The sequence below is a fragment of the Pseudophryne corroboree genome, chromosome 11, assembly GCF_028390025.1.
Source record: "Pseudophryne corroboree isolate aPseCor3 chromosome 11, aPseCor3.hap2, whole genome shotgun sequence".
Classification (NCBI taxonomy): domain Eukaryota; kingdom Metazoa; phylum Chordata; class Amphibia; order Anura; family Myobatrachidae; genus Pseudophryne; species Pseudophryne corroboree.
Genome location: NC_086454.1, coordinates 360962540 through 360988821, shown reverse-complemented (window position 1 = coordinate 360988821; position 26282 = coordinate 360962540). Strand labels below are relative to the sequence as shown.

At 51.7% G+C, this 26282-nt stretch overlaps 1 protein-coding gene across 3 annotated transcripts in view; it reads left to right on the top strand.

Moving 5' to 3' along the window:
* The window catches only part of LOC134969843 (uncharacterized protein F13E9.13, mitochondrial-like), a 30689-nt gene extending 20764 nt beyond the window's left edge, over positions 1 to 9925 (top strand). For all 3 annotated transcript variants that reach the window (XM_063946041.1, XM_063946043.1, XM_063946042.1), the window contains exons 5-7: positions 7044 to 7194; positions 9317 to 9444; positions 9576 to 9925. In XM_063946041.1, the coding sequence (XP_063802111.1) occupies positions 7044 to 7194; positions 9317 to 9444; positions 9576 to 9766 (470 nt within the window). In that variant the 3' untranslated portion in view covers positions 9767 to 9925. The remainder of the gene's footprint in view (positions 1 to 7043; positions 7195 to 9316; positions 9445 to 9575) is intronic.
* The last annotated feature ends 16357 nt before the right edge of the window (positions 9926 to 26282 follow it).

Here is a 26282-nt window from a genome sequence, read left to right as displayed (position 1 = left end):
TGTGCGCCTGTCACTGGGGTGTGTGCGCCTGTCACTGGGGTGTGTGCGCCTGTCACTGGGTTGTGTGCGCCTGTCACTGGGGTGTGTGCGCCTGTCATAACCGTCACTGGGTTGTGTGCGCCTGTCACTGGGGTGTGTGCGCCTGTCACTGGGGTGTGTGCGCCTGTCACTGGGTGGTGTGCGCCTGTCACTGGGGTGTGTGCGCCTGTCACTGGGTTGTGTGCGCCTGTCACTGGGTGGTGTGCGCCTGTCACTGGGTGGTGTGCGCCTGTCACTGGGTGGTGTGCGCCTGTCACTGGGGTGTGTGCGCCTGTCACTGGGGTGTGTGCGCCTGTCACTGGGGTGTGTGCGCCTGTCACTGGGGTGTGTGCGCCTGTCACTGGGTGGTGTGCGCCTGTCACTGGGGTGTGCGCCTGTCACTGGGGTGTGTGCGCCTGTCACTGGGTTGTGTGCGCCTGTCACTGGGTTGTATGCGCGTGTCACTGGGTGGTGTGCGCCTGTCACTGGGGTGTGCGCCTGTCACTGGGGTGTGTGCGCCTGTCACTGGGTTGTGTGCGCCTGTCACTGGGTTGTGTGCGCCTGTCACTGGGTTGTGTGCGCCTGTCAGTGGGGTGTGCGCCTGTCACTGGGTGGTGTACGCCTGTCACTGGGTTGTGTGCGCCTGTCACTGGGGTGTGTGCGCCTGTCACTGGGGTGTGTGCGCCTGTCACTGGGGTGTGTGCGCCTGTCACTGGGGTGTGTGCGCCTGTCACTGGGTTGTGTGCGCCTGTCACTGGGTTGTGTGCGCCTGTCATAACCGTCACTGGGTTGTGTGCGCCTGTCACTGGGGTGAGTGCACCTGTCACTGGGGTGTGTGCGCCTGTCACTGGGGTGTGTGCGCCTGTCACTGGGGTGTGTGCGCCTGTCACTGGGGTGTGTGCGCCTGTCACTGGGGTGTGTGCGCCTGTTACTGGGGTGTGTGCGCCTGTCACTGGGTGGTGTGCGCCTGTCACTGGGGTGTGTGCGCCTGTCACTGGGTTGTGTGCGCCTGTCACTGGGTTGTATGCGCGTGTCACTGGGTGGTGTGCGCCTGTCACTGGGTGGTGTACGCCTGTCACTGGGTTGTATGCGCGTGTCACTGGGTGGTGTGCGCCTGTCACTGGGGTGTGTGCGCCTGTCACTGGGTTGTATGCGCGTGTCACTGGGTGGTGTGCGCCTGTCACTGGGTGGTGTGCGCCTGTCACTGGGTGGTGTGCGCCTGTCACTGGGGTGTGTGCGCCTGTCACTGGGTTGTGTGCGCCTGTCACTGGGTTGTGTGCGCCTGTCACTGGGTTGTGTGCGCCTGTCACTGGGTTGTGTGCGCCTGTCACTGGGTTGTGTGCGCCTGTCACTGGGGTGTGTGCGCCTGTCACTGGGTGGTGTGCGCCTGTCACTGGGTGGTGTGCGCCTGTCACTGGGTTGTGTGCGCCTGTCACTGGGTGGTGTGCGCCTGTCACTGGGTGGTGTGCGCCTGTCACTGGGGTGTGTGCGCCTGTCACTGGGGTGTGTGCGCCTGTCACTGGGGTGTGTGCGCCTGTTACTGGGGTGTGTGCGCCTGTCACTGGGTGGTGTGCGCCTGTCACTGGGGTGTGCGCCTGTCACTGGGTTGTGTGCGCCTGTCACTGGGTTGTATGCGCGTGTCACTGGGTGGTGTGCGCCTGTCACTGGGGTGTGTGCGCCTGTCACTGGGGTGTGTGCGCCTGTCACTGGGGTGTGCGCCTGTCACTGGGGTGTATGCGCGTGTCACTGGGTGGTGTGCGCCTGTCACTGGGTTGTGTGCGCCTGTCACTGGGTTGTATGCGCCTGTCACTGGGTGGTGTGCGCCTGTCACTGGGTTGTGTGCGCCTGTCACTGGGTGGTGTGCGCCTGTCACTGGGGTGTGTGCGCCTGTCACTGGGGTGTGTGCGCCTGTCACTGGGGTGTGTGCGCCTGTCACTGGGGTGTGTGCGCCTGTCACTGGGGTGTGTGCGCCTGTCACTGGGGTGTGCGCCTGTCACTGGGTGGTGTGCGCCTGTCACTGGGTGGTGTGCGCCTGTCACTGGGGTGTGCGCCTGTCACTGGGTGGTGTGCGCCTGTCACTGGGGTGTGTGCGCCTGTCACTGGGGTGTGTGCGCCTGTCACTGGGGTGTGTGCGCCTGTCACTGGGGTGTGTGCGCCTGTCACTGGGGTGTGTGCGCCTGTCACTGGGGTGTGTGCGCCTGTCACTGGGGTGTGCGCCTGTCACTGGGTGGTGTGCGCCTGTCACTGGGTGGTGTACGCCTGTCACTGGGTTGTGTGCGCCTGTCACTGGGTTGTGTGCGCCTGTCACTGGGTTGTGTGCGCCTGTCACTGGTGTGTGTGCGCCTGTCACTGGGTTGTGTGCGCCTGTCACTGGGTTGTGTGCGCCTGTCACTGGGTTGTGTGCGCCTGTCACTGGGTTGTGTGCGCCTGTCACTGGGTTGTGTGCGCCTGTCACTGGGTTGTGTGCGCCTGTCACTGGGGTGTGTGCGCCTGTCACTGGGGTGTGTGCGCCTGTCACTGGGGTGTGCGCCTGTCACTGGGTTGTGTGTGCCTGTCAGTGGGGTGTGCGCAGGCCTCTCCCTGTCTGCAAATGTGTTAGAGATATTTATTTTTTGCTCACGTTTGAAGGTCACTTTTGGAAGGAGTATTTAGTGATGGAGGCACCAGAACACCCTTAGAATTAGACACTTTATAGAAGGAGCTTTACTTTGAGAACCCTCCAATCTTGTCATTTTATTTACTAAAAACACGCCTACCTATATATACCCATCAACCCCATACACATACCCGCTTTTTATTGCCACAGTTCATGGTCAAGAGCTCGTCCGCTGTTGACACAACCAACGACTAAATCGATTGTCTGTAATTTGCTTTAAGAACCCGTTTCTCTGGTCTAACCTCAATCCTGTAAATGTATGTATGAAGCGAGAGGTGTTTGGGGTATGGTGACGAGACGTACAGCAGCGGGAAAGGCACATGGGGAGATAATATGCCAGTTACGCTCATACATACAAGGACCAGGTGTAGGAGAAATGTGCATGTGTACTAAAGGAATGTGGCTAGCCAGCCATCTGCAAAGTCAGGGCAGCTGAGGAGGGGGGATAGGTACTATTATCCGGGGGGCTGTGGAGGACGAGGAATGTCCCCCTCCGCAGTGCGCATAGTATTTCTCATTCATAGTTTCTTAGGGGGCGTGGCCATTCCCCCTTGTATCGCCCGGGCCCGCAGAATGTCTCAACAGCCCTGTGCAGAACTTACGAGGTGTTCCGCTTGGCAACGGTAGCATATGCGTCAGGTCTACTCCAGGTACTTGTCACAGACACTTATGTCCCACTTGTGCCCATGTGATGGCATTTATTTATATGTGCAGTATTAGGCGCTTGCAATTAGTTATCATTAACTGTGCGAAAACCTCCTAACCAGCGCCCGTCTCGTATACGCAAACGAAAAAGGAAAAAGCTTAAATGTGCTTGCAAAAGCACAAACTACGACCAAGTGAGGAAGAAAGCGCCAGTCAGCGCAGCGTTCACAAGTGGCTAATCAGGGGCAGTCTGCTAGTGTCGGAGACCTTCTTCATCATCGTCATCATTATTAACAGTGATTTATATAGTGCACGCATATACTGCAGTGCTTTACAGCTGGGGATTACAAAGAGCTGAGTTGGCAGGCAGCAGTAGCTGGGTCTGGCCAGCAGATGTCCCTACTGCATATGTACAGACACCACACTCCTTGGGGTATATTTACTAAGCTCCCGATTTTGACCGAGATGGTGTTTTTTCTTTAAAGTGTCATCTCGGGAATTTACTAAACACAAATCTCGGCAGTGATGAGGGCATTCGTATTTTTTTTTGAAGGCAAAGAAAAAAAATACGAATGAATACACCATTGGTCAAATACGCCTGTTATTTAATACAACTCGGTAATTTACTAAAAAATCAATTTCACAAACACTGCCGGCAATAGCCAAACACTGCCGTGAAAAAATACAAATCGTAAAAAAAAGCATTTTTAAAATAGGCCTGCTTTTTTTTACCGTGTTCTGATAGGCATGCACGGATCCGTGAGATCCGTGCATGTTTATCAGTGGGAAGGGGTGGGAAAGTGTTAAATTTAATAAAAAAAAATGTGTGGGGTCCCCCCTCCTAAGCATAACCAGCTTCGGGCTCTTTGAGCCGGTCCTGGTTGACAAAATATGGGGAAAAAATTGACAGGGGTTCCCCCATATTTCATCAACCAGCACCGGGCTCTGCGCCTGCTCCTGGTGCAAAAAATACGGGGGACAAAAAGCGTAGGGGTCCCCCGTATTTTTTGAACCAGCACCGGGCTCCACTAGCCAGAGAGATAATGCCACAGCTGGGGGACACTTTTATGTAGGTCCCTGCGGTCCTGGCATTATATCACTAACTAATCAACCCTGGCCGGGGTACCCTGGAGGAGAGGGTACCCCTTAAATCAAGGTGTGTCTCCCCCCCCCCCCCCCCCTCCAGCCACCCAAGGGCCAGGGGTGAAGCCCGAGGCTGTCCCCCCATCCAAGGGCGGCGGATGGGGGGCTGATAGCCAAGTGTAAAAAAATCAGAAAATTGTTTTTAGTAGCAGTACTACAAATCCCAGCAAGCCTCCGCCGCAAACTGGTACTTGAAGAACCACAAGTACCAGCATGTGGTGGAAAACCGGGCCCGCTGGTACCTGTAGTAGTACTACTACTAAAAAAATACCCAACAAAAAACAGGACACACACACCGTGACAGTAAAAGTTTATTACATACATGCACACCTCCATACATACATACATACATACATACATACATACATACATACTTAACTATGTTCACACGAGGCTCGGTCCTCTTCTCCATGTAGACTCCACAGGGGACCTGTGATAAAAAATTATACTCACATAATCCAGTGTATCTTGTGTTGTCTTTGTAATCCACGTACTTGGCAAAAAAACAAACCGGAAACCCGACCACGCACTGAAAGGGGTCCCATGTTTACACATGGGACCCCTTTCCCCGACTGCCAGGACCCCCCCTGACTCCTGTCAAAGAGGGTCCCTTCAGCCAATCAGGGAGCGCCACGTCGTGGCACTCTCCTGATTGCCTGTGCGCTCCTGTAGTGTCAGTGAGGCTGCGCACTGAAGATACAATGTAGCGCCTAGGCGCTCCATTGTATCCAATGGTGGGAACTTTGCGGTTAGCGGTTGACCACGAGTAACCTCACCGCTGACCGCAAAGTTCCCACCATTGGATACAATGGAGCGCATAGGCGCTACATTGTATCTCTGCCGTGCGCTGCCTGCCTGATAGCTCAGGAGCACACAGGCAATCGGGAGAGTGCCACGACATGGCGCTCCCTGATTGGCTGAAGGGACCCTCTTTGACAGGAGTCAGGGGGGGTCCTGGCAGTCGGGGAAAGGGGTCCCATGTGTAAACATGGGACCCCTTTCAGTGCGTGGTCGGGTTTCCGGTTTGTTTTTTTGCCAAGTACGTGGATTATACAAAGAACAGAAGGTACACTGGATTATGTGAGTATAATTTTTATCACGGGTACCCCGAGGAATCGACATGGAGAAGAGGACCGAGCCTCGTTTGAACATAGGTAAGTATGTATGCATGGAGGTGTGCATGTATGTAATAAACTTTTACTGACACGGTGTGTGTGTCCTGTTTTTTGTTGGGTATTTTTTTAGTAGTAGTACTACAGGTACCAGCGGGCCCGGTTTTCCACCGCATGCTGGGACTTGTGGTTCTCCAAGTACCAGTTTGCGGGGGAGGCTTGCTGGGATTTGTAGTACTGCTACTAAAAACAATATTCTGATTTTTTACACTTGGCTATCAGCCCCCCATCCGCCGCCCTTGGATGGGGGGGACAGCCTTGGGCTTCACCCCTGGCCCTTGGGTGGCTGGAGGGGGGGACCCCTTGATTTAAGGGGTCCCCACTCCTCCAGGGTACCCCGGCCAGGGGTGACTAGTTAGTGATTTAATGCCAGGGCCGCAGGGACCTACATAAAAGTGTCCCCTGGCTGTGGCATTATCTCTCTGAGTAGTGGAGCCCGGTGCTGGTTCAAAAAATACGGGGGACCCCTACACTTTTTGTCCCCTGTATTTTTTGCACCAGGACCAGGTGCAGAGCCCGGTGCTGGTTGATGAAATATGGGGGAACCCCTGTCAATTTTTCCCCCATATTTTGTCAACCAGGACCGGCTCAAAGAGCCCGAGGCTGGTTATGCTTAGGAGGGGGGACCCCACGCATTTTTTTTTTACGATTTGTAAAACTTTCTTTTTTTTTTTGAAAGGTGCACAATGAAGCCCTGCACGGATCTCACAGATCCGGCCGAGATTCATTGTGTTAATGTCTGCAGTGTTTTACTATTCACTCCTGTAAAACACTGCCAGAAAATACGAATGACATCGACATCGGAAAACTCGAAAATGCAGAATACGACAGCATAGTAAATGAGTCGTAATCAATTCAAAAAGTTGCAATTTCACACATTCGATGTCATTCGTGTTTGAACTTTAACCTCATTCAGAAAAATAAGAATTTTAGTAAATATACCCCCTTATGTGTATGGAGTTACAGCAGGGAGAGGTGATTGGCCAGAGTGTATGTCTATGTTACAGCAGGGAGAGGTGATTGGCCAGACTGTATGTCTAGGTTACAGCAGGGAGAGGCGATTGGCCAGAGTGTATGTGTAAGTTACAGCAGGGAGAGGTGATTGGCCAGACTGTATGTCTAGGTTACAGCAGGTAGAGGTGATTGGCTAGACTGTATGTCTAGGTTACAGCAGGCAGTGGTGATTGGCCAGACTGTATATCTAGGTTACAGCAGGGAGAGGTGATTGGCCAGACTGTATATCTAGGTTACAGCAGGGAGAGGTGATTGGCCAGACTGTGTGTCTATGTTACAGCAGGGAGAGGTGATTGGCCAGACTGTGTGTCCAGGTTACAGCAGGGAGAGGTGATTGGCCAGACTGTATGTCTAGGTAAATGTCACAGTATCTGACAAAGTGTTCTGTGTTGCAGGTCTGGACTTTATCCGAGCCGAGGGCTTTGTCTTCTCCCATGTGGCTGATGAAGGCATGGTGAACGCCTGCGCAGGAGATCTGCTGCGGTACCGCAAGTCACTCGGCGCTGAGCACATTCAGATCTTTGCCGATGTTAAAAAGAAGCACAGGTACATGTGTGTCCCCCAGAGACCAAGCTCCGCTCTGTGGTTACAGGGGTTGATCATTTTGGGGGAGATGTATCCAAGGTTGGAGAGAGATAAAGTACCAACTGTCCTTTTTCAAACATAGCCTGTAACATGGCAGTTTGGAGCTGATTGGGTGGTACTTTGTCTCTTTCCACGGTTTAATACATCTCTCCCAATGTGTGATCCCCCTCTGAACACCCCTTGTATTGCAAAGCCTTGATCTGGCTCCTAGCGTTACAGGGCTCCCCCTATCCATTATACAAATCTGCTCCCATCTTAGGTACTGGAGCTTTCCCAGGCGGGGGGAGGTTGATTTCCAAAATCTCTTACTTGTCGTGTTGAGCCTCCATCTTTAGAGTTTTACTCGATCCTAAACAAACACAAAACAAAAAGACGGCGCTTATATCAAAATACTAAAATATCCAATACTGATATGGAACAATAAGCAAAGGCACAATAATACTGTGAAGAATATATAATGACTTTAATATACAGTACTGAGCAAAAGTTTTAGGCAGGTGTGGAAAAAATGCTGCAAAGTAAGAATACTTTAAAAATAGACATGTCAACAGTTTATTTTTATCAATTAACAAAATGCAAAGTGAATGAACAGAAGAGAAATCTAAATCACATCAGTATTTGGTGTGACCACCCATTGCCTTCAAAACAGCATCAATCTTCTAGGTACACTTGCAGAAAGTTTTTGAAGGAACTCGGCAGAGAGGTTGCTCCTAACATCTTGGAGAACTAATCACAGATCTTTTCTGGATGTAGGCTTGCTCAAATCCTTGATGATGTTGAGATCAGGGCTCTGTGGGGGCCATATCATCATTTCCAGGACTCCTTGTTCTTCTTTACGCTTAAGATAGTTCTTAATGATATTTGCTGTATGTTTATATGTTTAGGGGCCTTTATCCTGCTGCAGAATACATTTACATGATGGATAAGTACCTGCCTGTATTTCTCAGCATTGAGGACACCATTAATGCTGACCAAGGGCTTAATTCATTAAGGATAACAGATGCTGCTAATTAGCAGAATTTACTATCCTTTGGATCGCATGCTGGGGGCCTCCCCCACTTCAACAAGCAGAAATTGCGAAGCATTTTCGCAATTTCTGCTTGTTAGCAGAATCTGTGGAAACCTCCTGCCGGCACAGCTTAGCTGCGGATGCAGGAGACTCACTGCCATCTTCCTGATCTCGGTGGCTGCGTGTGACTTCACGCAGCCGCCACGATCATGCCGCCGTTCATCCGTCCCCGCAACGCTCCGTCTCTTCCCTGGAAACGGAGCATTGCCCGACTGCCTCTGCGTGTTTGACAGGCAGAGGCGATCGCATTTACTGCGCCCCCCGCAGAAAAAGCGGGCGCATACGCCAGACGGGCACTGTGCATGCGCCCACATCTTTTTCTTAAAATTTGCGATTGGATCTCTTTTGCGATCCAACCTGAATTAGGCCCCAACTCCATTTGCTGAAATGCAGCCCCAAACTTGCAAGGAACCTCCGCCATGCTTCACTGTTGCCTGCAGTTGCCCATTTCTTTGTGTTTCAATGCTGAGAAATACAGGCAGGTACTTATCCACCATGCAATACCATCAGGGAGGCGTTTGATTGGCTCCAAATTTATTCTGCAGCAGGACGACCCCAAACATACAGCCAAAGTTATTAAAAACTATCTTCAGCGTAAAGAAGAACAAGAAGTCCTGAAAGTGATGACATTCCTGCCACATCGTCGAGTCTGTCTGGGATAACAGGAAGGGACAGAAGGATTTGAGCAGCCTACATCCACAGAAGGTCCCTGGTTAGTTCTCCAAGATGTTTAGAACAACGCGTCCGTTGGAGTTGATTGAAACGATTAAGATCTTGGGATCGTTATTTACAGTGTGTCCAGGATTGCATCTATTTGCTAGTGTTGTGGGCTTTATACAGTATTGACCCTTTGCGCAAACTTCGGCATTGCTTGCGACCACTTCTATGTGGTATTGCTGCTTTCCCGCGAGTAGTGAGCTGAACGGCGCCCAAGGTTTAATAAATTGGAAACTTGTGCAAAGATATGACTAATACGCTTTCTGTTATTAAGTGGATGAATGTTGTTGTTCTCAGCTCCCACGCATTGACAGCCGATGTTACTGTATCGGAGACGGCGAAAGCGGCAGAATTCTTCCTCGCAGATGGCGTTATAGTGACAGGAGTCGCCACAGGGCAAGAGGCCGATCCAAGACAGCTCAGAGGTATAATATAACAGAATACATGTAACAGACTGTAAATTATACTTGTGGTCCAGTTCTGGAACCCTGTGACTGCAGACGCTACGTACTGGGTGGTCTTGTTCTAATCTCTGCTGTTATTCTCCCGGTCCTAGAGGTTCAGAACTCAGTCCGGATTCCAGTCCTTATCGGATCTGGGGTCACGCTGGAAAATGTGGACAAATACATTGATGCCAGTGCCTTAATCGTTGGCTCCTATTTTAAAAAGGACGGTGATTGGAGAGGCAACGTGGACTATGATAAAGTAATGTTATTTATGGAGAAAATCAATGAATTGAGAACGTGAAGAAGAACGTCCACCGTACACAGCCCCCCCTGGAAATTGTGTCTGTGTTTATATTCTGTGTTTCCATAAGGACACTTAATTAGAGTTTGCTATATGTTTGGTTTACAAAGTCGCCAACGATCAACAATAAATGTAAAATGGCACATGTAATTAATGCTACATCAGTGTGGTTTAGTATTGATTAATTACCATTTAATATCCATTGGTCAAGCCACCGATCGTCGGCAGTTTTGTAAACCCCGACGGATAGTAATCTACCCCAGAGAGTTTGACTATACACAGCAAGGACAGATGAATAGTCATAATAGTATTAATGTCTAATCAGAAAGTAAAGTACGCCTGCCTATAGCAGGAGCGTGGTACAGATAGAGATGGCGCGGGTTTGGGATTTTTAGCGCAAACAGGAAAAAGGTCACATCTGAACCGTGCAATAGAGGCGCGTCACATGTATAGCTTATCAATAGCAGGTACTCTCACACACAGAGTACAGAGAAAGCCTCTTCTCTAGGATTTTTCGCAGCACAGCGATCAGGTCACTGGAGTGTCGTACGGGTACAAAGCGGATTGTTGCTGAGCGATGGATTTAACGAAGACTCCATTCGCACAGCCGATCGCAAGGAGATTGACAGGAAGAGGGCGTTTGTGGGTGGCAACTGACCGTTTTCTGGGAGTGGTTGGAAAAACACAGGCGTGTCCAAGCGTTTGCAGGGCGGGTGTCTGACGTCAATTCCGGGACCGGACAGGCTGAAGTGATCGCAGCGGCTGAGTAAGTTCAGAACTACTCAGAAACTGCACAAAATGTTTTTGCAGAGCTCGGCTGCACATGCGTTCGCACACTTGCAAAGCGAAAATACACTCCCTGTGGGCGGCGACTATCTGATCGCAGCGCTGCAAAAAGTAGCTAGCGAGCAATCAACTCAGAATGACCCCCATAGAAGAATCTATTATATAAGTCAGACCTGCAATGTGCACTCGCTGTTACCTGGTAGGGGGTGACGGAGATTACAGAATCACTGGAAACGGACAGGGCAGGAGCTGTGTAAGGGACGAGCACCTTCTGTTCTGTAGGATTATTGGCCCTCATTCCGAGTTGATCGCTCGCAAGGCGAATTTAGCAGAGTTGCTCATGCTAAGCCTACGCCTACTGGGAGTGTATCTTAGCTTCTTAAAATTGCGACCGATGTATTCGCAATATTGCGATTACAAACTAGTTAGCAGTTTCAGAGTAGCTTCAGACTTACTCGGCATCTGCGTTCAGTTCAGTGCTTGTCGTTCCTGGTTTGACGTCATAAACACACCCAGCGTTCGCCCAGACACTCCCCCGTTTCTCCGGCCACTCCTGCGTTTTTTCCGGAAACGGTAGCGTTTTTATCCACACGCCCCGAAAACGCTGTGTTTCCGCCCAGTAACACCCATTTCCTGTCAATCACACTACGTTCGCCAGAGCGAAGAAAAAGCCGTGAGTAAAAATACTATCTTCATTGTAAAATTACTTGGCGCAGTGCGAATATTGCGCATGCGTACTAAGCGGAATTTCACTGCGATGCGAAGAAAATTACCGAGCGATCAACTCGGAATGAGGGCCATTGTATGCAGCAAAGTCCTGGGTGCTCGTCAGACGCCAAATTCCTGGTGAGCCAGTGACTACGGGGGGTGTTGCAGTTTTGAAAACCCCCGACTTAGAATAAGGGGACGGACTCCAGTCGGATAAGTTCCAGATTTATATTATTTTACGAAGAGTAGTTGATGGTTACTACAAACTTACAGCCGGCGTTGGTGGAGGCAAAAATAATTACTCTTTTATGGATTTTTTTTGTTGTGCAAAATAGACCCCATAAGGTGCGTCCGACATGAAATGGCTTTTGTTATAGATACCCACCATGACGGATGGTTAGGGGCTGGCTATGTATTATGGATTATCATGTTTCAAGTTCTAAAGCCGACGGTTACAATGATGTAAATCGCATAAGTACCATGTCGGCATGTCGGGTTCATCTTAGCGCTGTCCCCTCCGTATTGTTGACTATACCATTGTTCGTGGAGCACGACCCAGTCATGTCTATTTATTGCGTATCTGTTTCTCTGCCGCTCAGCACCGTATCATACAACCATTCCTGAATGACGGTTCAAAGCAATATGACAGCGAAACAACTAACTCAACAGGAAGAACGCCACTGCAAATGGGTGTGTGCGTGTCATCACCTGATCCTCAGCCGCTGCAGCAGTGCCCCACGCTGACCACTGCTCTTACTGCTCCGGCTGTTTGGGAGGGACGTCATCACTAGGCACTGGGACCGTTGCAGCCATCAGAGGCCCCCGGGGAATGCTACATACAGGGTAAATCTGGATACACACTATAAGATCTGGCCAATCTTTCTGGTTGCAACGAAAATCTGGTAATGTCTGGGAGCAAATGACAATCAACCTCCCAAAGGCTGCAAAATGGGCAAAAATGGTCGTTCGGATAAATTGTTTGAATCAAATGGATATAACCAGTTTGAATGTCCATTTTTGTCTGTTTTCCAGTGTTTGGGAGCAAATGGTCAATTGTCATCCTTTACCAGATTTCCGTTTCAACAAGAAAGATTGGCCAGATCTTATAGTGTGTAGCGGAACCTGGTTTGTCTTCACATTTTTCTTAATATTGCCCAATTCTATAGCTCCTATTACAGCATGAGATGCTTTATCCCGTTCCATGAGGGACTGGGATCATTCATAATGTGCAGCTGTGCGCTAGTGCATAGCAAACTATACAAAAATGAGCTCTGACAATTCTAGTGCAAGCTGTAAAAGAAATCAGGGTTACAAAGAAACAGACGTATATAGGTGGTTATTCCGAGTTGATCGCTAGCTGCATTTGTTCGCAACGCAGCGATCAGGCTAAAAACGGCAGCGTGACGTATGGGCACAACGAACAATGTCGTTTCACACAGGGTCTAACGATGCTTTTCAGTCGCACTGCTGGCCGCAGAGTGATTGACATGAAGTGGGAGTTTCTGGGTGGTAACTGACCGTTTTCAGGGAGTGCTCGGAAAAACGCAGGCGTGCCAGGAAAAACGCAGGCGCGGCTGGGAGAACGCTGGACGTGTGTGTGACGTAAATTCCGGAACAGAACAGTCTGAAGTGATCGCAAGCGCTGAGTAGGTTTTGAGCTACTCTGAAACTACACCAAAAATTTTTGTAGCCGCTCTGTGATCCTTTCGTTCGCACTTCTGCTAAGCTAAAATACACTCCCAGTGGGAGGCGGCATAGCGTTTGCACGGCTGCTAAAAACTGCTAGCGAGCGATCAACTCGGAATGACCCCCATAGGGCCTAAGTCAGACCTGATCGCTGCTGTGCAATCAGGTCTGAACTGCGCAGGCGCCGCAGTGCACCGGCGCATGCCAGAGATGCAATCGGCATCTCAGCCCAGCGATCGCCTCTGCCTGATTGACAGGCAGAGGCGGTCGCTGGGCGGGCCAGTGGCGTTGAGCCGCCGTTTTGGGGCCGCGGTCCGGGCAGCGCAGGCGTGGCCGGATCGTGCGGGGGGGGGTGGAATGGAGTGTGACGGGTAGTTCCCTGCCAGCGCACAGGAGCTGCGCTGGTAGAGAGCTGCTCTTCAGGTACAAAAGCATCGCCGCCGTGCGATGCTTTTGTACCTGTGCGGTGGGGGGAGGGCCAGACATGCGGGGTAGACTAGCCCTGTGCTAAGCGTCCGCCCGCATGTCAGGTGATCGTAGCTTTGCACGGCTACGATCAGGTCTGAATTAGGCCCATGGGCTGAATCCTTTGGTAAATGAACGTCACAATCCGGTCTCCGTTGCTTGGGATAGACACAATTAGGCTCAGACTGTGGACTAATCACAAAATTTGATAAAACGCAATCCGCCAATTATCGAACGACTGCGCACGTGAAGCCATGATTAGCGATTATCTCTGCAAACGCATTGTGCATCCACATAATCACAATTTGATTGACAGGAAGCCAGTGTTCATGGGAGGAAACATGGCGTTTTGTGGGTGTGTTTGTAAAACGCCGGCGTGACCAGACATTTTTCTGGTGGGTCTCTGACGTGAGCGATAACCACTTGTGTATGCTGAATTGTGGACGACCAAAACTCTTAGATGTTCCGGTATTTGCGTATGGTTATGTGATCGTATTGCGATGCATTCGCAACTTCTGCAATGGGCGTTTTTTCTCTATTTCTGGGCGGCGACTATGTGATCGCAGCGACTGCTTTTTAGCAAGTTTAACGATCCAAAGTGAATAGGTTCCACAGGGGGTTACCTTACGATGCGATCGCAGTTTCCCCTTTGTTGGCGCCACTGCATACACGCAGGTCCCGTCATGCCCAGCCAATGCAGTTGCATCGCACTGGCTGCAGTTGCCTCTACCTGATTGCGTAGGGTCGGCGACGGACCTTTGCAGGGGTGGCGCAGGGAAAATGAGGGCGGCGCGGCGCCATTTACGGGTCAGCTGCGTGACGTCACATGACGGGCTGCAGAGGCAGGGGGTTGTCCACAGTTGCTGCGACCGCAATCAAATTGCGGTTACAGTCGCTGGACGGCACGGTCAGCATGCTGGGCGACCTTGCCCTGCGATGTGAAAAACAGGATTGCGGGTTCCATATTTTTTTTAGCAGAATCAGAAATCCAACCTAAATAACCCCCTACGTTGACTAGGTGCTGAAAGTTCTTGCACGCTGTGTATGTGGAAAAAGCAAATGCACCTGCTTATACCTGAAGAAGGGGCGCCGGGAAGGAAGGGGCGGTCCTAGTGCAGCCTCATTATAGAAAGGGCGTGTTCATGCAAATGCACCTGCTTATACCTGAAGAAGGGGCGCCGGGAAGGAAGGGGGGTCCGAATGCAGCCTCATTATAGAAAGGGCGTGTTCATGCAAATGCACCTGCTTATACCTGAAGAAGGGGCGCCGGGAAGGAAGGGGGGTCCGAATGCAGCCTCATTATAGAAAGGGCGTGTTCATGCAAATGCACCTGCTTATACCTGAAGAAGGGGCGCCGGGAAGGAAGGGGGGTCCGAATGCAGCCTCATTATAGAAAGGGCGTGTTCATGCAAATGCACCTGCTTATACCTGAAGAAGGGGCGCCGGGAAGGAAGGGACGGTCCTAGTGCAGCCTCATTATAGAAAGGGCGTGTTCATGCAAATGCACCTGCTTATACCTGAAGAAGGGGCGCCGGGAAGGAAGGGGGTCCGAATGCAGCCTCATTATAGAAAGGGCGTGTTCATGCAAATGCACCTGCTTATACCTGAAGAAGGGGCGCCGGGAAGGAAGGGGGGTCCGAATGCAGCCTCATTATAGAAAGGGCGTGTTCATGCAAATGCACCTGCTTATACCTGAAGAAGGGGCGCCGGGAAGGAAGGGGGGTCCGAATGCAGCCTCATTATAGAAAGGGCGTGTTCATGCAAATGCACCTGCTTATACCTGAAGAAGGGGCGCCGGGAAGGAAGGGGGTCCGAATGCAGCCTCATTATAGAAAGGGCGTGTTCATGCAAATGCACCTGCTTATACCTGAAGAAGGGGCGCCGGGAAGGAAGGGGGGTCCGAATGCAGCCTCATTATAGAAAGGGCGTGTTCATGCAAATGCACCTGCTTATACCTGAAGAAGGGGCGCCGGGAAGGAAGGGGGTCCGAATGCAGCCTCATTATAGAAAGGGCGTGTTCATGCAAATGCACCTGCTTATACCTGAAGAAGGGGCGCCGGGAAGGAAGGGGGGTCCGAATGCAGCCTCATTATAGAAAGGGCGTGTTCATGCAAATGCACCTGCTTATACCTGAAGAAGGGGCGCCGGGAAGGAAGGGGGGTCCGAATGCAGCCTCATTATAGAAAGGGCGTGTTCATGCAAATGCACCTGCTTATACCTGAAGAAGGGGCGCCGGGAAGGAAGGGGGGTCCGAATGCAGCCTCATTATAGAAAGGGCGTGTTCATGCAAATGCACCTGCTTATACCTGAAGAAGGGGCGCCGGGAAGGAAGGGGGGTCCGAATGCAGCCTCATTATAGAAAGGGCGTGTTCATGCAAATGCACCTGCTTATACCTGAAGAAGGGGCGCCGGGAAGGAAGGGGGGTCCGAATGCAGCCTCATTATAGAAAGGGCGTGTTCATGCAAATGCACCTGCTTATACCTGAAGAAGGGGCGCCGGGAAGGAAGGGACGGTCCTAGTGCAGCCTCATTATAGAAAGGGCGTGTTCATGCAAATGCACCTGCTTATACCTGAAGAAGGGGCGCCGGGAAGGAAGGGGGTCCGAATGCAGCCTCATTATAGAAAGGGCGTGTTCATGCAAATGCACCTGCTTATACCTGAAGAAGGGGCGCCGGGAAGGAAGGGGGTCCGAATGCAGCCTCATTATAGAAAGGGCGTGTTCATGCAAATGCACCTGCTTATACCTGAAGAAGGGGCGCCGGGAAGGAAGGGGGGTCCGAATGCAGCCTCATTATAGAAAGGGCGTGTTCATGCAAATGCACCTGCTTATACCTGAAGAAGGGGCGCCGGGAAGGAAGGGGCGGTCCTAGTGCAGCCTCATTATAGAAAGGGCGTGTTCATGCAAATGCACCTGCTTATACCTGAAGAAGGGGCGCCGGGAAGGAAGGGGGGTCCGAATGCAGCCTCATTATAGAAAGGGCGTGTTCATGCAAATGCACCTGCTTATACCTGAAGAAGGGGCGCCGGGAAGGAAGGGGGGTCCGAATGCAGCCTCATTATAGAAAGGGCGTGTTCATGCAAATGCACCTGCTTATACCTGAAGAAGGGGCGCCGGGAAGGAAGGGGGGTCCGAATGCAGCCTCATTATAGAAAGGGCGTGTTCATGCAAATGCACCTGCTTATACCTGAAGAAGGGGCGCCGGGAAGGAAGGGACGGTCCTAGTGCAGCCTCATTATAGAAAGGGCGTGTTCATGCAAATGCACCTGCTTATACCTGAAGAAGGGGCGCCGGGAAGGAAGGGGGTCCGAATGCAGCCTCATTATAGAAAGGGCGTGTTCATGCAAATGCACCTGCTTATACCTGAAGAAGGGGCGCCGGGAAGGAAGGGGGGTCCGAATGCAGCCTCATTATAGAAAGGGCGTGTTCATGCAAATGCACCTGCTTATACCTGAAGAAGGGGCGCCGGGAAGGAAGGGGGGTCCGAATGCAGCCTCATTATAGAAAGGGCGTGTTCATGCAAATGCACCTGCTTATACCTGAAGAAGGGGCGCCGGGAAGGAAGGGGGTCCGAATGCAGCCTCATTATAGAAAGGGCGTGTTCATGCAAATGCACCTGCTTATACCTGAAGAAGGGGCGCCGGGAAGGAAGGGGGGTCCGAATGCAGCCTCATTATAGAAAGGGCGTGTTCATGCAAATGCACCTGCTTATACCTGAAGAAGGGGCGCCGGGAAGGAAGGGGGTCCGAATGCAGCCTCATTATAGAAAGGGCGTGTTCATGCAAATGCACCTGCTTATACCTGAAGAAGGGGCGCCGGGAAGGAAGGGGGGTCCGAATGCAGCCTCATTATAGAAAGGGCGTGTTCATGCAAATGCACCTGCTTATACCTGAAGAAGGGGCGCCGGGAAGGAAGGGGGGTCCGAATGTGCAGCCTCATTATAGAAAGGGCGTGTTCATGCAAATGCACCTGCTTATACCTGAAGAAGGGGCGCCGGGAAGGAAGGGGGTCCGAATGCAGCCTCATTATAGAAAGGGCGTGTTCATGCAAATGCACCTGCTTATACCTGAAGAAGGGGCGCCGGGAAGGAAGGGGGGTCCGAATGCAGCCTCATTATAGAAAGGGCGTGTTCATGCAAATGCACCTGCTTATACCTGAAGAAGGGGCGCCGGGAAGGAAGGGGGGTCCGAATGCAGCCTCATTATAGAAAGGGCGTGTTCATGCAAATGCACCTGCTTATACCTGAAGAAGGGGCGCCGGGAAGGAAGGGGGGTCCGAATGCAGCCTCATTATAGAAAGGGCGTGTTCATGCAAATGCACCTGCTTATACCTGAAGAAGGGGCGCCGGGAAGGAAGGGGGTCCGAATGCAGCCTCATTATAGAAAGGGCGTGTTCATGCAAATGCACCTGCTTATACCTGAAGAAGGGGCGCCGGGAAGGAAGGGGGGTCCGAATGCAGCCTCATTATAGAAAGGGCGTGTTCATGCAAATGCACCTGCTTATACCTGAAGAAGGGGCGCCGGGAAGGAAGGGGGGTCCGAATGCAGCCTCATTATAGAAAGGGCGTGTTCATGCAAATGCACCTGCTTATACCTGAAGAAGGGGCGCCGGGAAGGAAGGGGGGTCCGAATGCAGCCTCATTATAGAAAGGGCGTGTTCATGCAAATGCACCTGCTTATACCTGAAGAAGGGGCGCCGGGAAGGAAGGGGGGTCCGAATGCAGCCTCATTATAGAAAGGGCGTGTTCATGCAAATGCACCTGCTTATACCTGAAGAAGGGGCGCCGGGAAGGAAGGGGGGTCCGAATGCAGCCTCATTATAGAAAGGGCGTGTTCATGCAAATGCACCTGCTTATACCTGAAGAAGGGGCGCCGGGAAGGAAGGGGGGTCCGAATGCAGCCTCATTATAGAAAGGGCGTGTTCATGCAAATGCACCTGCTTATACCTGAAGAAGGGGCGCCGGGAAGGAAGGGGGGTCCGAATGCAGCCTCATTATAGAAAGGGCGTGTTCATGCAAATGCACCTGCTTATACCTGAAGAAGGGGCGCCGGGAAGGAAGGGGGGTCCGAATGCAGCCTCATTATAGAAAGGGCGTGTTCATGCAAATGCACCTGCTTATACCTGAAGAAGGGGCGCCGGGAAGGAAGGGGGGTCCGAATGCAGCCTCATTATAGAAAGGGCGTGTTCATGCAAATGCACCTGCTTATACCTGAAGAAGGGGCGCCGGGAAGGAAGGGGGGTCCGAATGCAGCCTCATTATAGAAAGGGCGTGTTCATGCAAATGCACCTGCTTATACCTGAAGAAGGGGCGCCGGGAAGGAAGGGGGGTCCGAATGCAGCCTCATTATAGAAAGGGCGTGTTCATGCAAATGCACCTGCTTATACCTGAAGAAGGGGCGCCGGGAAGGAAGGGGGGTCCGAATGCAGCCTCATTATAGAAAGGGCGTGTTCATGCAAATGCACCTGCTTATACCTGAAGAAGGGGCGCCGGGAAGGAAGGGGGGTCCGAATGCAGCCTCATTATAGAAAGGGCGTGTTCATGCAAATGCACCTGCTTATACCTGAAGAAGGGGCGCCGGGAAGGAAGGGGGGTCCGAATGCAGCCTCATTATAGAAAGGGCGTGTTCATGCAAATGCACCTGCTTATACCTGAAGAAGGGGCGCCGGGAAGGAAGGGGGGTCCGAATGCAGCCTCATTATAGAAAGGGCGTGTTCATGCAAATGCACCTGCTTATACCTGAAGAAGGGGCGCCGGGAAGGAAGGGGGGTCCGAATGCAGCCTCATTATAGAAAGGGCGTGTTCATGCAAATGCACCTGCTTATACCTGAAGAAGGGGCGCCGGGAAGGAAGGGGGGTCCGAATGCAGCCTCATTATAGAAAGGGCGTGTTCATGCAAATGCACCTGCTTATACCTGAAGAAGGGGCGCCGGGAAGGAAGGGGGTCCGAATGCAGCCTCATTATAGAAAGGGCGTGTTCATGCAAATGCACCTGCTTATACCTGAAGAAGGGGCGCCGGGAAGGAAGGGACGGTCCTAGTGCAGCCTCATTATAGAAAGGGCGTGTTCATGCAAATGCACCTGCTTATACCTGAAGAAGGGGCGCCGGGAAGGAAGGGGGTCCGAATGCAGCCTCATTATAGAAAGGGCGTGTTCATGCAAATGCACCTGCTTATACCTGAAGAAGGGGCGCCGGGAAGGAAGGGGGGTCCGAATGCAGCCTCATTATAGAAAGGGCGTGTTCATGCAAATGCACCTGCTTATACCTGAAGAAGGGGCGCCGGGAAGGAAGGGGGGTCCGAATGCAGCCTCATTATAGAAAGGGCGTGTTCATGCAAATGCACCTGCTTATACCTGAAGAAGGGGCGCCGGGAAGGAAGGGGGTCCGAATGCAGCCTCATTATAGAAAGGGCGTGTTCATGCAAATGCACCTGCTTATACCTGAAGAAGGGGCGCCGGGAAGGAAGGGGGGTCCGAATGCAGCCTCATTATAGAAAGGGCGTGTTCATGCAAATGCACCTGCTTATACCTGAAGAAGGGGCGCCGGGAAGGAAGGGGGTCCGAATGCAGCCTCATTATAGAAAGGGCGTGTTCATGCAAATGCACCTGCTTATACCTGAAGAAGGGGCGCCGGGAAGGAAGGGGGGTCCGAATGCAGCCTCATTATAGAAAGGGCGTGTTCATGCAAATGCACCTGCTTATACCTGAAGAAGGGGCGCCGGGAAGGAAGGGGGGTCCGAATGCAGCCTCATTATAGAAAGGGCGTGTTCATGCAAATGCACCTGCTTATACCTGAAGAAGGGGCGCCGGGAAGGAAGGGGGGTCCGAATGCAGCCTCATTATAGAAAGGGCGTGTTCATGCAAATGCACCTGCTTATACCTGAAGAAGGGGCGCCGGGAAGGAAGGGGGGTCCGAATGCAGCCTCATTATAGAAAGGGCGTGTTCATGCAAATGCACCTGCTTATACCTGAAGAAGGGGCGCCGGGAAGGAAGGGGGGTCCGAATGCAGCCTCATTATAGAAAGGGCGTGTTCATGCAAATGCACCTGCTTATACCTGAAGAAGGGGCGCCGGGAAGGAAGGGGGTCCGAATGCAGCCTCATTATAGAAAGGGCGTGTTCATGCAAATGCACCTGCTTATACCTGAAGAAGGGGCGCCGGGAAGGAAGGGGCGGTCCTAGTGCAGCCTCATTATAGAAAGGGCGTGTTCATGCAAATGCACCTGCTTATACCTGAAGAAGGGGCGCCGGGAAGGAAGGGGGTCCAAATGCAGCCTCATTATAGAAAGGGCGTGTTCATGCAAATGCCCCTGCTTATACCTGAAGAAGGGGCGCCGGGAAGGAAGGGGGTCCAAATGCAGCCTCATTATAGAAAGGGCGTGTTCATGCAAATGCACCTGCTTATACCTGAAGAAGGGGCGCCGGGAAGGAAGGGGCGGTCCTAGTGCAGCCTCATTATAGAAAGGGCGTGTTCATGCAAATGCACCTGCTTATACCTGAAGAAGGGGCGCCGGGAAGGAAGTGGGTCCAAATGCAGCCTCATTATAGAAAGGGCGTGTTCATGCAAATGCCCCTGCTTATACCTGAAGAAGGGGCGCCGGGAAGGAAGGGGGTCCGAATGCAGCCTCATTATAGAAAGGGCGTGTTCATGCAAATGCCCCTGCTTATACCTGAAGAAGGGGCGCCGGGAAGGAAGGGGGTCCAAATGCAGCCTCATTATAGAAAGGGCGTGTTCATGCAAATGCACCTGCTTATACCTGAAGAAGGGGCGCCGGGAAGGAAGGGGGTCCGAATGCAGCCTCATTATAGAAAGGGCGTGTTCATGCAAATGCACCTGCTTATACCTGAAGAAGGGGCGCCGGGAAGGAAGGGGGTCCGAATGCAGCCTCATTATAGAAAGGGCGTGTTCATGCAAATGCACCTGCTTATACCTGAAGAAGGGGCGCCGGGAAGGAAGGGGGTCCGAATGCAGCCTCATTATAGAAAGGGCGTGTTCATGCAAATGCCCCTGCTTATACCTGAAGAAGGGGCGCCGGGAAGGAAGGGGCGGTCCTAGTGCAGCCTCATTATAGAAAGGGCGTGTTCATGCAAATGCCCCTGCTTATACCTGAAGAAGGGGCGCCAGGAAGGAAGGGGCGGTCCTAGTGCAGCCTCATTATAGAAAGGGCGTGTTCATGCAAATGCCCCTGCTTATACCTGAAGAAGGGGCGCCGGGAAGGAAGGGGGGTCCGAATGCAGCCTCATTATAGAAAGGGCGTGTTCATGCAAATGCACCTGCTTATACCTGAAGAAGGGGCGCCGGGAAGGAAGGGGGTCCGAATGCAGCCTCATTATAGAAAGGGCGTGTTCATGCAAATGCCCCTGCTTATACCTGAAGAAGGGGCACCGGGAAGGAAGGGGGTCCGAATGCAGCCTCATTATAGAAAGGGCGTGTTCATGCAAATGCACCTGCTTATACCTGAAGAAGGGGCGCCGGGAAGGAAGGGGGTCCGAATGCAGCCTCATTATAGAAAGGGCGTGTTCATGCAAATGCCCCTGCTTATACCTGAAGAAGGGGCGCCGGGAAGGAAGGGGGGTCCGAATGCAGCCTCGTTATAGAAAGGGCGTGTTCATGCAAATGCACCTGCTTATACCTGAAGAAGGGGCGCCGGGAAGGAAGGGGGGTCCGAATGCAGCCTCATTATAGAAAGGGCGTGTTCATGCAAATGCCCCTGCTTATACCTGAAGAAGGGGCGCCGGGAAGGAAGGGGCGGTCCTAGTGCAGCCTCATTACGGAAAGGGCGTGTTCATGCAAATGCAGTCCTGTGGATACGCCTCTAAGTTTGTGTATCCTTTGATGTGTGCGGTGCAGCTGCCATGCTGTTCAGTAGCCCCAGCCTGGGGGAAATAAGACCGTGAAGAATGTATTCTCCTTGTTGTGGGAGTAGGGAGAGATTTTTATTTTTTGCTGGTGAACTACAGATCCCAGCGAATCATCTCATGTCTAATCTGTTTAGGTATGCTGGCAGTTGTAGGACTATAACATTCAACAGACCCTTGTTGGCACTTGTAGGACAGCCTGTAAAAAAAAAATAAAAAAGCCTAAAAGCACCAGAAAAATCACATTATTATTATTAAAGACCCTCCCCGGCAGATCCTTGTCCTCTGCTTTATTCCTCACCTCGCTCCAGGGCGGCTCCCTTCTTGCTTGCAGGTTTTCAATCAGTAGCGGATCTTGCTACGGGCACACAGGATTTTTGCCCGGGGCGCCACCTTCCGAAGGGCGCCGCGGCCACCCAGAGGGCCGCGCACCGCCGTGGCAAGATCCACTACTGGTGGTGCCCCCCGGTGCTGGCTGTCACTGCTCTGCGGTGCGCAATGACGTCATCGTGCACCACACGGCATTGTGGGAGTGGCACATAGACACTAGGGGTCATTGACCTCTAGTGTCTATGTGGTGCAATGGGAGAGACGTCATGACGTCTCTCCCATAGATCAGAGGAGCGGTGCCGGCGGCCGGAGACAGAGGGCAGCAGCATTCGGGAATCAGGAGCGGGGATGGTGAGTATTAATTTAAAAAAATATATATTTCTCTTACGTCCTAGAGGATGCTGGGGACTCCGTAAGGACCATGGGGATAGACGGGCTCCGCATTAGACATGGGCACTTTAAGAAAGACTTTAGATCCTGGGTGTGCACTGGCTCCTCCCTCTATGCCCCTCCTCCAGACCTCAGTTTCATACTGTGCCCAGTGGAGACTGGGTGCTTTTCAGAGAGCTCTCCTGAGAAGGATTTGTTAGGTTTTTTTATGTTCAGGGAGCACTGCTGGCAACAGACTCCCTGCATCGAGGGACTGAGGGGAGAGAAGCAGACCCACTTCTGTGAGTTTCAAGGCTCTGCTTCTTAGGCTACTGGACACCATTAGCTCCAGAGGGAGTCGGAACACAGGTCTCACCCTGGAGTTCGTCCCAGAGCCGCGCCGCCGTCCTTCCTCACAGAGCCGGAAGATAGAAGCCGGGTGAGTATGAGAAGAAAAGAATACTTCAGAGGCGGCAGAAGACTTCATGATCTTCACTGAGGTAATGCACAGCACTGCAGCTGTGCGTCATTGCTCCCATACACCTCACATAAGGCAGTCACTGTTAGGGTGCAGGGCGGGCGCCCTGGGCAGCAATATAAACCTCATTTCTGGCAAAAGAGATATATATACAGCTAGGCACTGTATATATAAATAGCCCCCACCAGTTTTAATAAAATTTAAGCGGGACAGAAGCCTGCCGCCGAGGGGGCGGGGCTTCTCCCTCAGCACTCACCAGCGCCATTTTCTCCACAGCACAGCTGAGAGGAAGCTCCCCGGACTCTCCCCTGCTTATCCACGGTGAAAGGGGGTTTCAGAGAAGAGGGGGGGGGGCACATAATTGGCAGCAAATAATAGTATTACAGCGCTACTGGGTAAACACATTGTGTGTTTTTTCCAGGGGTATTAGCACTGGGTGTGTGCTGGCATACTCTCTCTCTGTCTCTCCAAAGGGCCTTGTGGGGGAACTGTCTTCAGATAAGAGGATTCCCTGAGTGTATGGTGTGTCGGTACATGTGTGTCGACATGTCTGAGGTAAAAGGCTTTTCTAAGGAGGAGATGGAGCAAATGTGTGTGTGTGTGGTGTCTCCGTCGACAACGCCGACACCTGACTGGATATGTGGAATTAAGTGCTGAGGTAAATTTATTGCACAAAAGATTAGAGAACAGACAGGGAATCTACCCATGTCTGTCCCTATGTCGCAGAGACATTCAGAGTCTCAAAACGCCCACTATCCAAAATAATAGACACTGATAACCGACACAGAGTCTGACTCCAGTGTCGACTACGATGATGCAAAGTTACAGCCAAAACTGGCAGAAAAAAGTATTCAATATATGATTATTGTAATAAAAGATGTTTTGCATATCACTGATGACCCATCTGTCCCTGACACGAGGGTACACATGTTTACGGGGAAGAAAGCTGAGATAACATTTCCCCCCCTCTCATGAACCAAATGAATTGTGTGAAAAAGAGCGGGAATCTCCAGACAAGAAACTGCAGGTTCCCAAAAGAATTCTCATGGCGTATCCTTTCCCTGCTAGGGCCAGGATACGATGGGAATCCTCCCCTAGGGTGGACAAGGCGTTTACCCAAAAGGTAGCGCTGACATACCAAGATACAGCTACCCTCAAAAGTACTTTGAAGTCCATTTACTCACATTCTGGTACACTACTCAGACCGGCGATTGTGTCGGCATGGGTTTATAGTGCTGTAGCAGCGTGGACAGATACCTTGTCAGCGGAGATTGAAACCCTAGATAAGGATACCATGTTATTGACCCTAGGATATATAAAAGATGCTGTCTTATATCTAAGACATGCTCAAAGAGACATTGGTCTACTGGGTTCTAGAGTCAACGCTATGTCGATTTCTGCTAGACGTGTCCTGTGGAACATGCAATGGACAGGTGATGCCGACTAAAAGAGGCATATGGAGGTTTTACCCTACAAGGGTGAGGAATTGTGTGGAGAAGGGCTCTCGGACCTGGTCTCCACAGCTATAGCTGGTAAATCTGATCTTTTGCCTTATATTCCCTCACAGCCTAAGAAAGCACGACATTATCAAATGCAGTCCTTTCGGTCGTAGAAAAACAAGAAAGTACGAGGAGCGTCCTTTCTTACCAGAGGTAAGGGCGCAGGGCACAGCTAGTTCCCAGGAACAGAAGTCCTCCCCGACCTCTACTAAATCCACCGCATGACGCTGGGGCTCCGCTACGGGAGTCCGCCCCAGTGGGAGCACGTCTTCGACTCTTCAGCCACATCTGAGTTCACTCACAGGTGGATCCCTGGGCAATAGAAATTGTTTCTCAGGGTTACAAGCTGGAATTCGAAGAGGTGCCTCCTCGCCGGTTTTCCTTATCGGCCCTACCGGCTTCTCCCCCAGAAAGGGAGATAATATTAAAGACAATTCACACATTGTATCTCCAACAGGTGGTGCTCAAGGTTCCCCTCCTTCAACAAGGAAGGGGATATTACTCAACCTTGGCTATAGTCCCGAAACCGGACGGTTCGGTCAGACCTATTTTAAAATTAAAATCTCTGAACCTATACTTGAAAAGGTTCAAATTCAAGGTGGAATCGCTCAGAGCGATCATCGCCAGCCTGGAAGGGGGGGATTTTATGGTGTATCTAGACATAAAGGCTGCATACCTTCATGTTCCCATTTATCCACCCCATCAGGCGTACCTGAGAATTACGGTACAGTATTGTCATTACCAATTTCAGGGTAATTGGCGGAAATGATGGAGCTCCTACGCAAGCAAGGTGTCACAATTATCCCATACTTGGACGATCTCCTAATAAGGGCGAGATCAAAAGAGCAGTTGTTGTACAGCGTGTTACTTTCGCTGAAGGTGTCACAGCAACACGGCTGGATTCTCAATTTCCCGAAGTCACAGTTGGTTCCTATGACTCGTCTGCCCTTCTTGGGTATGATTCTGAATACGGACCAGAAATGGGTTTATCTTCCGATAGAGAAGGCCCAGGAACTAATGACTCTGGTAAAAAACCTATTAAAGTCAAAACAGGTGTCAGTGCATCACTGCACTCGGGTCCTGGGAAAGATGGTGGCATCTTACGGGGCCATTCCCTTCGGCAGGTTCCATGCGAGGACTTTCCAATGGGATCTACAGGACAAGTGGTCCGGATCACATCTACAGATGCATCAGTTAATCACCCTGTCCCCTAGGGCCAGAGTGTCTCTCCTATGGTGGCTGCAGAGTGCTCACCTTCTGCAGGTTCGCCATCCAGGACTGGATTCTGGTAGCCACGGACGCGAGCCTCCGAGGTGGGGGAGCAGTCACACAGGGAAGAA